This window comes from Anabrus simplex, chromosome 14 (genome assembly GCF_040414725.1).
Source record: "Anabrus simplex isolate iqAnaSimp1 chromosome 14, ASM4041472v1, whole genome shotgun sequence".
Taxonomy (NCBI): Eukaryota; Metazoa; Arthropoda; class Insecta; order Orthoptera; family Tettigoniidae; genus Anabrus; species Anabrus simplex.
In genome coordinates this window covers 100,775,494-100,787,124 of record NC_090278.1, presented here as the reverse complement: position 1 = coordinate 100,787,124, position 11,631 = coordinate 100,775,494, and the positions used below count along the sequence as shown (strand labels likewise).

General features: G+C 41.5%; 1 protein-coding gene across 2 annotated transcripts in view; it reads right to left on the bottom strand.

The window, feature by feature from the left end:
* Positions 1 to 4,996: 4,996 nt before the first annotated feature.
* Positions 4,997 to 11,631, bottom strand: part of LOC136885800 (plasma membrane ascorbate-dependent reductase CYBRD1) — a 47,417-nt gene continuing 40,782 nt past the window's right edge. For both annotated transcript variants that reach the window (XM_067158534.2, XM_068230211.1), the window contains exon 5: positions 4,997 to 5,566. In XM_067158534.2, the coding sequence (XP_067014635.2) occupies positions 5,398 to 5,566 (169 nt within the window). In that variant the 3' untranslated portion in view covers positions 4,997 to 5,397. The remainder of the gene's footprint in view (positions 5,567 to 11,631) is intronic.

Below are 11,631 nucleotides of genomic sequence, written 5' to 3'. Positions count from 1 at the left end.
TGAAATATTTAGACGGTTGTATTGAGGTCGCATGTTCTAGATGACACTATAAAAAAAACAAGGCAATGTGTGACAGGTTTGAATCTAGGGCCAAACTTTGAAAATGTTTAAGAATTAAATTACAGAAAAAATCCAGTAAACCGACCTGAAAACTGCCAAAAACTTTAAATAACATAAATCTTAAATTTACTAATTGAGTTGGTACCTGGAATGACGTTACATACTTTCAGAGTGACGGCAAATGGATCAATCTGAGATAAGGAACCGTAACGATCGAGTCAAAAGTTAACCTGCACAAGTTTCACAAGCTGCTCCATTCACAGCAAACGGCGTCACACAAAGTTCCGAACAGCGTCGAACGTTTCCTTATCTTGTCCTCCATTACCCCATTGTCTTTGCCGTGTCGATGAACACTTCTCCAATTAGAGGAAGTACACGCATAAACATGCAAGAAAATGACTCAAAAAAAAGTATTAAATACCCAAATAAAGGCTATATGGTGTGCTGTGTCCAAGTAGGGGACTGGAGTCCAGCAGGGAAGAGGCACTGTCACGGATCTAGTCCATCAAACAAAATTGCAAAGAGCCTAACACTCTAATATTCGTAGATGATGTTCTGATCAGAAGCAGAAGTAAATCTTTGGAATGGCAAGTTTAAAGCATATGGACTAAGCAAAAACTGTGAACAGCAAAGGCAACTCTATTCAAATACCTTCAAGTATCATTTCAAAAGATAAGAGAAATACTTAATAGAAAGCTTCTCAATTTTATATTCAACTGAGAAATCTACTCTGGGCTGATAAAATACCCCAGAAAGCAAAATTGACCATGTTTCATACCTACTTCATTCCAGTTCTCACATGTGCACTTGAACATGTACCCTGCATAACAAGGCAAATACTAAAATCCAGTCAACAGAAATGAGATTCACCAGAACAATAAACCAAAAGACCAGGAAGGACAAGATTATAACTGAAACAGAAAGGAAGCTGGCATAAAATACCTGTTACCAAGCTTTCAGGAAGACGCACGCTTCAGTGGTTTGGACATGTTATGAGGATGGACAGAACGAGAACAGCAAGGAATTAGTTTGACCGAGAAGTGAAAGGGGAGAGGTCAGCAAGTCGGAGGAACAGAAACTATACTTTAACAGGAAGAAGTGGCGAGCGCTTCACCCAGTAAACTGGAGCTGGAAAATAATGATGATGATGTCTGTCTGTCTGTTAGGTCATCAGTCCAGAGGCTGGTTGGATCCTCAAACAGCACCACCAAAGGCTATGCAGTAATAGGGAAACCACAAAAACCAATGGCAGTACCAAAATGAGGCGTACTAGGCAAGATGAGGAGTGAGGTAGTTTGCCATTGCTTTCCTCACTGGATCAGACAGTGCTATTGTAGCACAAGTAACCCTATGAGCAACATCTTTCATGACACTCAGACACACTGGTTGTGCTCTGAATGTCATTACTCAGCACCAGCCATACCCCAGGAGCTTCCATATTGTCACAGCCATGGATGAGACTGGGACTTCAGTGGAAGCTACACTTTGCTCTGGCTTGTGCCAAAAGATGGATGCAAAAGTACTGTATCCATCAAGAAATGACAGCAGGCAGGATGATGATGAATGACGTAAAACCAGAAAATGAAAAAACCTAATAAATTAGCATTTGTACAATGTGAGGTCTGTACAAGTCTGTTGTGAACCAATTAAAAGATGACGTCATGAATATCCTAGCCCTGGTGACAACGAATTGTAATATACTGTTTTCCGCCAACGGGACTCGAACCATAATGGTCGTGGTTTGGTTCACTAAGAACATATCTGCGCACAGTATGACGACATCCAAAGTGCACATTCTGACGTAGCCTCTCCATTTAATACTGGGTACAGTGTAAGCACCCTCCACACCATGTGCGAAGTGGTCCAATATGACCCCATTTTGGTATATTGATGTGTGAGTAAGATCTGTAATGTGTAGAGTGCACAGTCAACTGCTGTGAGTCTACGTACAATACGAAGCACCCGCGATGCCCCCAGCATTTGACGGAGGTCGTACGTGGGCCATTCAGATGTCACACTGTCCCGATGTTGGACTCGGTGGGTACGAGGGCACCCAATCGCGTTGTGTAGGTTCGGGTCAACCAAGAAACACCAGCCCGAGGGAGGGTCATTCGACACCCACCATCCACGGACATGTACTGGGAAGTTCCTGCACAATGTCTCGACGACTCGCATCCTACCGCCACGTGTGTCTGTTGCCATAAACACCAGAACACCAATGGCTGCGTTCGGAGTGGTGCCTTGCCCAGGAGGCATGGACAAAGGATGACTGGCATTGCATCATGTTCAGTAACGAGTTCCACTTATCTATAAGTTCAGATGACCATCGTGTGCGAGTTTGGTGGTGTCGAGGGCATGTGGAAAGGCACACAGGCATAATCCCTGGCATCATGGTGTGCGGAGCCATAGGTCACCTCATAGTGCTTGCCACAGCACCCTGGGGCAGTTTTCCAAAAAGATAATGCATGTGCACTCACAACACGTGTCTATGGACTGCCTAAATCACCTCCCGTGGCCAGCAAGATCCCTCGACATCTCCATCATCGAATACGTGTGGTATGAGGTTTGAAGGGGACTCAATCCCAGTCTCAACCTCCGGGATCTGGACGGACAGCTGCAACAACTGTGGATGAACCTGCCTCAGGAGAGGATCCAAAGGTCGTCTGGCACCATTCCGAACCGTACAAGCGGATGACCTGGCGCCAACATTCCACCTGTAACTGTCTCTTACTTCCCATCACACATGCAGTTTCATTCACTATCAACCACTCCTCCTGGGTGCTTGACTTCTTTTATGAGGCATGTAGCTCAGGAAAGTCCCTACAGCTGTATAATTCGTAGTTAGGTTTAAGTTTGGACTGAACAATACTGAGAGTACCAATATAATTGTTCCATTTTTGGACATAAATTTTCCAGTTAACCCCAATGTGCCGGTGGCCTCCACGGTATGCACGGTAGGTGTGCTAGTTACCAACTGATGAGCCAAAATTGTCATACTGGGGCAAAAAGCTGCCAACAGGAATGAGTAAGGTGGAAAATTTATAATGTCCAAAAGTGGAACAATTATATTGGTACAGTAGAAGTCCGATAGTCCGGCACGTTTGGGACCGGCGCGGTGCCGGATTACCGAAAATGCCGGACTATTGGGCGGTACCTCTTACTACCATACAGGTTAAGGTGTACAGCAAAAACAGCTGTAACACAGCGTTTTGAAGAAAAATGTTGATCAGCAGAAAAGTGCTCCCAATCAAAACAATGAAGTGAACCTGTATGTGGTGACAGCTGATTGTGTCTAACAATAGCAGATGCATTTCCTTTAACTGTCACAAACTTGAAAAAAAATATCATCGGGTGTTCCGGACTAATGGAATTCTACTGTGATATAAATTTACTCTTTCCGTACAAATATTCCTGTAATGTGTCTCGAGTATCAATGAGGCATGGCACTGCATTCCTCCATGTTTCCCATTTCTCTATAGGAATCACAGAATTCAAGAATGGAACAAGTGTTTCCCGGTCACATAACAATGTTGTGCTGAAGTTTTCTTCTGTGTTTTATAAGGGGCAGTCAAATGAAAACCTGCCATGTGAAAGGTGGCAACACTGTTCTTATGTGATAGGAGAACTGTAAACTTCATAGTTTTCGGTACTGTTACTGTAAAGCTTATTTCTCAGAAGTGCCGCATTACATGTTTCGTCCTTATATCGTGGACATCATTGATTATAAAACTAAAAGATAAAGGTATCACATAACAAGAAATGGATGTAAAGGCTAAAATATTGAATACAGTATCAGAAATTCAAGGAATACGACGAAGCAAGTTGGTTGTTCCACCAGCGATCATGCTCAATTGGAAAGCCAGCCTGACAATGCAACTAGCACGTTCCACCTGACAGGCTTGCCAGAGGCCATTAATGGTGCATGGTCGTCTATTTCCTAAGGCCCTTTTTAGGACTACAAATGCATAGAAGTCCACGGGTGACCACCGGGTGCTTCCATCTGCATTCTCTCTAAGAACAGATGAGAGGTGACTTAAATGCTATTTAGATTATAGCTGATGATGGCCACGATATAAGGACGAAACCTGTAACAGTCGATTTGATCAAACAGGTGCGTGGACGGGTCTGGTGTGTAGAAATGGAGGCAACCAAAAAAGAGCAGAGGAGTGCGGCAGAGGGTGCTACAATACAAAAAACTGTCTGTGGTGCATGTCGACGCTGAGTGTGCACGACGGCATCACGTGCGCCCAGGACAGGCCCATCGAGCCATTGCTCCTGATATGATAGTGCAGATTAATGGCCTCAGGCGAGAAAACTAACGAAGAAATTTGTGTTCACGTCGGCATTAGCCATGGCTGATGATTTGGACGAGGAAGGGCAAGAGCGGGTGCGGCGACCTACCTCTTTCTACTGAACGAGAATTGATCATCGTCTCCCAGTGGAAGATGCTGTTGGAATAAAACCATTTCATGGTGGTGTCGTTCATTTGACTGCTCCTAATACATTCAGTATGAGAACGCTTGCTTTTTACCGGTCAATTAATGCAGAGTGCAGCTCGGCTCTGATCGTGACTGCATTAACCATCTTCCTCCCACACGATGGCACTCTCCGTTATAAGTAAGAAATGAGTGAGGAACGCTCTCAGACCCCAACAAGCCTCAACACTAATTCTTCTCTCGTAAGACCTGTAAGGGCGTAATAAAGCCCGTGTCCAGAGATGACAAGGGGGGAGCTCGTCTAGTGTATCAAGGGAACACCTACTATCAGCACTGTAAACTAGAGGATGGTGTTTAATAAGGTTACACTTGCTATCGAATGAAACAGATGTTATTCACGAATGGTTTTGTCCCAGTTTTGACGTATGAGTTTAACTGCCACAAGAAAGCAAAATTGAAATGACGTTTGTGCAAGCATGCTACAAAAAAAGGAAAGATTGTATGAAGAACACAAGCGGCTGAGAATGGAAGAAAGTGACAGGTTTAAAAGTTACCAATGTCAGAAGAGAGATGTTGCTGGAAGAACTGAGAGACTGCCATCCACAATACAGATAATATTTTACTCCAAAGAAGCATCCGTGGCTCAAGTGTCGGCCTCTCACCGCCGGGTCCCGGTGAGATTTGTGCTGGACAAGGAAGAGGCAGGACAGGTTTTTCTCTGGGTACTCCAGTTTTCCCTGTCATCTTTCATTCCAGCAACACTCTCCACTATCATTTCATATGTCAGTCATTAATCATTAGCCCAGAGGAGTGCGACAGGCACAATTCATGACCTGGTCAATGACTGGAAAACAGATTGTAGGCTTTCATTCATTCATAATACTTTACTCCAAAAAGAAGCTCAGTCGCGGGCCATCATGATGCGACCACGTAAACGGAAGTCACCCCTAGTCATGACATAGTAGACACAAGCCGTACTCAGGGCCACAGCCAGGTGGCAAATGACAAGCCCATCCACGGCCTCTCTGTATTTGGTGAGTCCCGGTTCATGCATCAGCTCCTTGGCGACCCTGTAAACAAACACGGACGTTTCTCGTAATTCTCTAGTTAATGAGGTACAGACCAAGTTCAGTAAGTATCCAAATTCTTTGCAATTATTTAAGAAAAGGCTAGGTCTAGGGAACCTGCGACCTGGGTGTTTGTCCTAAATGGAGACTGGTTGATGGGTCATACTTTAGTGAGGAGAGATGCAGCGCTTTCTCTTTCATGGCTTTTCTCCCTCTTCCTTTGAACTATGTCATCGTTGTCGTGGACTAGGCAAGAAGCAAATTCGTGAGTATCTCCGTTGAAAAGGTGAAAATGTATTTGACATAGGAGATAGAGATATTTGGAAGTTCAATCACCACTTATCCCCATTTTGGGCAGTCGCCCAGATGGCAGATTCCCAATCTGTTGTTTTCCTAGCCTTTTCTTTAATGATTGCAGAGAAATTGGAAATTTACTGAACATCTCCCTTGGTAGGTTATTCCAATCCCTAACTCCCCTTCCTATAAACAAATATTTGCCCCAATTTGTCCTCTTGAATTCCAACTTTACCTTCATATTGTGATCTTTCCTACTTTTAAAGACACCACTCAAACTTATTCGTCTACTAATGTCATTGCACTCCATTTCACAACTGACAACTCTGAACATACCACTTCGTCGAGCAGCTCGTCTCCTTTCTCTCAGTTCTTCCCAGCCCAAACTTTGCAACATTTTTGTAACGCTACTCTTTTGTCGGAAATCGCCCAGAACAAATCGAGCTGCTTTTCTTTGGATTTTTTGCAGATTTTGAATCAAGTAATCCTGGCGAGGGTCTCATACACTGGAACCATACTCTAGTTGGGGTCTTACCAGAGACTTATATGCCCTCTCCTTTACACCCTTACTACAACCCCTAAACGCCCTCATAACCATGTGCAGAGATCTGTACCCTTTATTAACAATCCCATTTATGTGATTACCCCAATGAAGATCTTTCCTTATATTAACACCTAGACACTTACAATGATCCCCAACAGGAACTTTCACCCCATCAACGAAGTAATTAAAACTGAGAGGACTTTTCCTATTTGTGAAACTCACAACCTGACTTTTAACCCCATTTATCAACATACCATTGCCTGCTGTCCATCTCACAACATTATCGAAGTCACATTGCAGTTGCTCACAATCTTGTAACTTATTTATTACTCTGTACAGAATAACATCTGCAAACAGCCTTGTCTCTGATTCCACTTCTTTACACATATCATTGATATATATAAGATAACACAAAGGTCCGATAACACTGCCTTGAGGAATTCCTCTCTTAATTATTACAGGGTCAGGTAAAGCTTCGCCTACTCTAATTCTCTGAGATCTATTTTCTAGAAATATAGCTTGTGATATCTTCATTGTAAAAGTACGTCGACTTTCTTATGTCACTTGAATTAAACAATAATGGTCACATCTAGAAGAGTTTTGGACAGAATTTCAAACAATTAATATTTGTATATATCAGGTCCAGAATAAAAAGGAAATTGAATTGTTTTAAATATCCATCACGCCTGTCTTTCCATCTGCAATCGACACAAAATGGCTCAATTCAGTTTTATGAAAGTTGGTGTTTAAGGTCTCATCAATCAATTGTTTGTTTTTCCCTTCATATATTATTCCTCTTCCTATAAATGAATTCCAACCATATTGTGATCAAACTCAGCTCATCCAAAAGGAGAACATTCCTTGAGGATCCACACATTCAATACAAAACATACATTGCAAGACGTGTTTCACTGTCACTTAGGCATCTTCAGCCGCATATAATTGTTTTACTACATATTATCTTAGGCTGTTAAAAAGTGCCGTTGTCTGTTCAGTGGTGAGTTTTTTCATTCGTATGTATCAAAGTTTGTAGAAGCCTCAATTTTTAACTTATGTTGTTTCTTTATAAATCTAAATGCAAATGGAAAATCCTACACTTATATTCAATATTATTTTGAGAGAAAACAAAATAACACCTTTTGTGCCCACGCGTATATTTTCTTTATACAAAGTAAAGAGCCCAAAATAAAATTATTTCCTAAAATCTATAGGCAGCTAATCCATGTAACTCCTTACAAGTACATAAGTTGATATTTTAAAAATACTTTCTAAACCTGGAATGTTGTGACAGATCAATGTTGTTTGTTCAACTAGTTGCACCAGCGCCGCTGGCACAAAAGGTTTTAAAAATTCAATGATTTTGGGGCTGTCAGAGTCTGCCACTTGAAAGCCTGGTCGTCCGCCCGCCACGAAAACAGTGATGAAATAGCTTTTGAACTCGCTGTTTCGTTTAGAAGGAGGCTCTGCTTCTTTCTCACTTACAATACTTTCAGCACTCTCTGTATCACTCTCGCTTTCACAGTCGTTTAAGAATTCATTAAAATCATCATCTTCATCATCACTTTCCGTTGTGGTTCTTCTTCTTCTTGAAAGGTTAATGGGCTTTGAGTTTTTACCCAGTCACAATAAAAACATAATGTAGCACAATGAACACTATCTCAAATAAAAACACAAATTGCACCCAAATCATCCAATCACTTTGTTTATCGTACATCACACACAAGAAGTGAGACTAACAAGGTTTAACTAGCAGGACCAGACAACTTGACTTTGCACCAGTACCTACTCAGTCACCACACACAGGTATTGTAACGCTTCACTCAGCCAGAATATATACTGGCATAGAAAGGGAATCCTAAGAAACCTGGATCAACATACAAGGGAGACGAGAGGAAGAGAACAGCGAGGAAGCGGACGACGACACGATACGGCGTGGAATGTGTTTTCAGATGAGAAAACTTACATGCGGACCGCGAAATGTTACCGAACGCAAAGAGGTTACGATCAACTGTGAAACAAATGAAATAAGATAGATGAACCGACAAGGGAGCCGCACACTGAAGCGTAGTAGAACATGTGTTGCCATGAGAGGTAGCGCAGATAACGTAGAAAAAGGGTGAAGGAGAATTGTTTTGGGGGGTTTAAATTACTATCACAGAGGAAGGCACTACATAATGTACAACTAAAGAAAAAACGCTACAACTGTATATGTGCATCATCCAAATATGTATTAAGGGCATTAATGATATTGGAAGTAGGCTTATATAATAAACAAGACACATTCGTAGGTAATTGACATCTAAGACTGAGTAATCGTGAAAAGGAGCAGCGACAGGCAGATTTATGGACAGGGCATTGGAATATTAAATGATTTGCATCTGCATGAGAGGAACCACATACGCACAATGAATGTGTAAGCAAATTGAATCTGAGGGGTTAAAGCATGGTTAAAAGGAAGATGTATTATATTGATAATGTGACGACGTGTATAACTAGCAAGCAGATGGTATCCCTTAGACACGGCAGATTCATTCCATAGTTCTTGCCAGTGACAATGCATTTTTTGTTTGAGCAGGGGATAAAAATCGGAGGCTGGAACAGCGATGTGGAGCGGAGGTGAGGATGAGAGAGCTACTAGTGTGAGAGCAACTCCTAACTGATATAAAAAAGACATTATATAAATACCAGTTGAGGGTATATTTGGAGGACCGTAAAGATTGTAATACACTGAGGGAATCAGTATATACAGTATATGGTGATGGATTGAATGGAACACGTTTTTATGTACAACAAAGCTTGACGGATAGCAAAAAGCTCAGCAGAAAAAATTGAAAAATGGAATGATATATGATACGACTCGACATGATTAGTAGTTTGAAGACAAAAGGCTGCACCAACACCACAAGCAATTTTTGCTCCATCAGTATAAAAATAATGTCCTGTATTAGGAAGGGAGATAGGGAGTTATTGAGTATAAGCCGAGAGGGTAACATGTTAAAACAAGACACTCATGACATAAGAAACAGCTGACCTTAAACAAACTGAATATTAGGGCTGAAACAATAAATTCTTCAGAAACCAGGAAAAAAACACTATATATGGTTTTTCAAAAAGGGGGCAGGGTACCAGCCAGAAACAAGATATTACTAGGGAAACAAAAAACAGAACTGGTAAATTCATTCAAATACTTAGGACTAAGTCTACAGACATCAGGAACATGATACAGGATCCACATCATCTTCTGCAATAAGAGCCATGTACAATCTCAAGAATATAAAGCAGCTCTCTCTGAATACAGCTATGACTGTGTTCAATGCTAAAATTGTACCAATTATGTTGTATGGGTTGGAACTGATTTGGGAATTCCTATCAAAGATCTAGAAGCAATAGAAAAAGTAAAAGCCTGCTTCCTAAAAAGAGCCCTCGGAATAGCAAAAAACGGGCCATCAAGGCTTGCATATGAACTTGGCAAGAGAAACCTTCTTCATTGAGGACTTGAGCTGCCATCAACCAGTCAAGAAAGGAAACTACTGACCCTCCGACGAGACAAGCGGATGAAAATAGAAGAGAAATTTCTATCCTACAGACGCCATGATTGATAGAGGATGGACAAATGAAAACCACGACATGCGTTCTGCACTGACAAGGATGGCGATACATGGATTTCACCACAGAATATGCAAGAATACGAAATACCATGAACTGCTTTTGTAGTCTGTGTGATCAGTTCTTCTCCTGGTGCAAGAATCACAAGATTATAACACTCACGATTCAATTATTAGTTCTACATAATGACCACAAATGGCAGAACATGCAAGAGTGAATCGGGAAACTAAAAAGAATTCAAGTTCTCGTGCACAGTCTATAGACGGGCGTAGCAGTGCTGGACCAGGCACGTCATGGAGTCCAGTGATCCGGAACAGGTTACAATACTTTGTTGGGAGATTCCTCATAGCAAATGGAAGTGTCCTCCAACAGCATCCATACACAAGTGTACTCATTTCACCATGTTCTGGGAAGTGTATCCTCTCCAATGTCGCTTATTTAGTGCGCAATGGCCTCACGGAGTCCAGCAGGTGTACACTCTGCTTCTCTCTGACATGTGACATATCAAATATCTGTCTCCTGGCTCAATCGACGCAATGATTTCTTGGGAGAGTTCTCGAAGCATCTACAAACTTTATCAATAGTCTCTGCAATCAATGATGGTCTATGTTCAGTTCGTTGTAAGCTGTGCGCATTGAGTGTTTGTTGTTGTCGGGTAGTCAGGTTTCAGGGGGGTCACCCAACAAGCTCCGTCGTCACCAGGCCTCACTCCACAACCACCAGTGGAAAGGGAATATTATTCTCATTCACATCCTCGTCCCTACACTGTTTTTATTGAATCACTCAGCCAACTTCATCCCATGGCTTTGGGAAGACATTGCTACGAAAGGAATATTTTTGTAACATCCAATTCACGCAATAGGTCACAAATTGTCTTTAATAATGCAGAACAAGACTTCTTGAATCTTTAAAACTCAACGTCTTCAAACTTCTTGGGTGTGGATATCATACGTGACGTTGATAAAGTTTATCTGATGATGACATTCGTATGTATCTTACGTTTACATAAAATCAGCTTCATGGTCCTTATCGCACTTCAATAGATTCACAACTAAGTATTAACATGTTAATTTTAAGGACACTTCCTCTAAAGCATTATTTTGTCAATTTATGTATTTTTCATCTAAGCAGTGTTATGTGGCTGAAGATGTTGATAATATACAAAACATGTACCACTTTTAACCATGAAGTTGCCTTAGGCAATCATTGTATCGACTACGTGAAAAATAAATAAATACTTAGTTGTGAATGTATCTTACATCACGGGTTCAAGTCAAAGCGGTCCAAAGACTAAAAGGAGAGTGGTCAATAATGATGGGTCTATCAAAGTCATCTTCCATTCTCACCAGTTACCTCAACAAGTGTCCCTTTTATAGGTACATCCCCATGTTGAACCATTTATTTTTGCACCCATTATTTGCCGCAAATGTCTACCCTAAGTCGAGAACAGAAATTGTCAGTGTACAGCACAACAGCATAAATGTGCGTATTGTAGTGGTACCCATCTAACCGGAACATCGATCTATCCTGAACAAAAATATCAACAGAGATCAAAAAGGTAATGAGTGTTTAGCATATTTCTTTTCAAGAGGCTAAGGCGAATCACCCACAGCAGAACCCACCC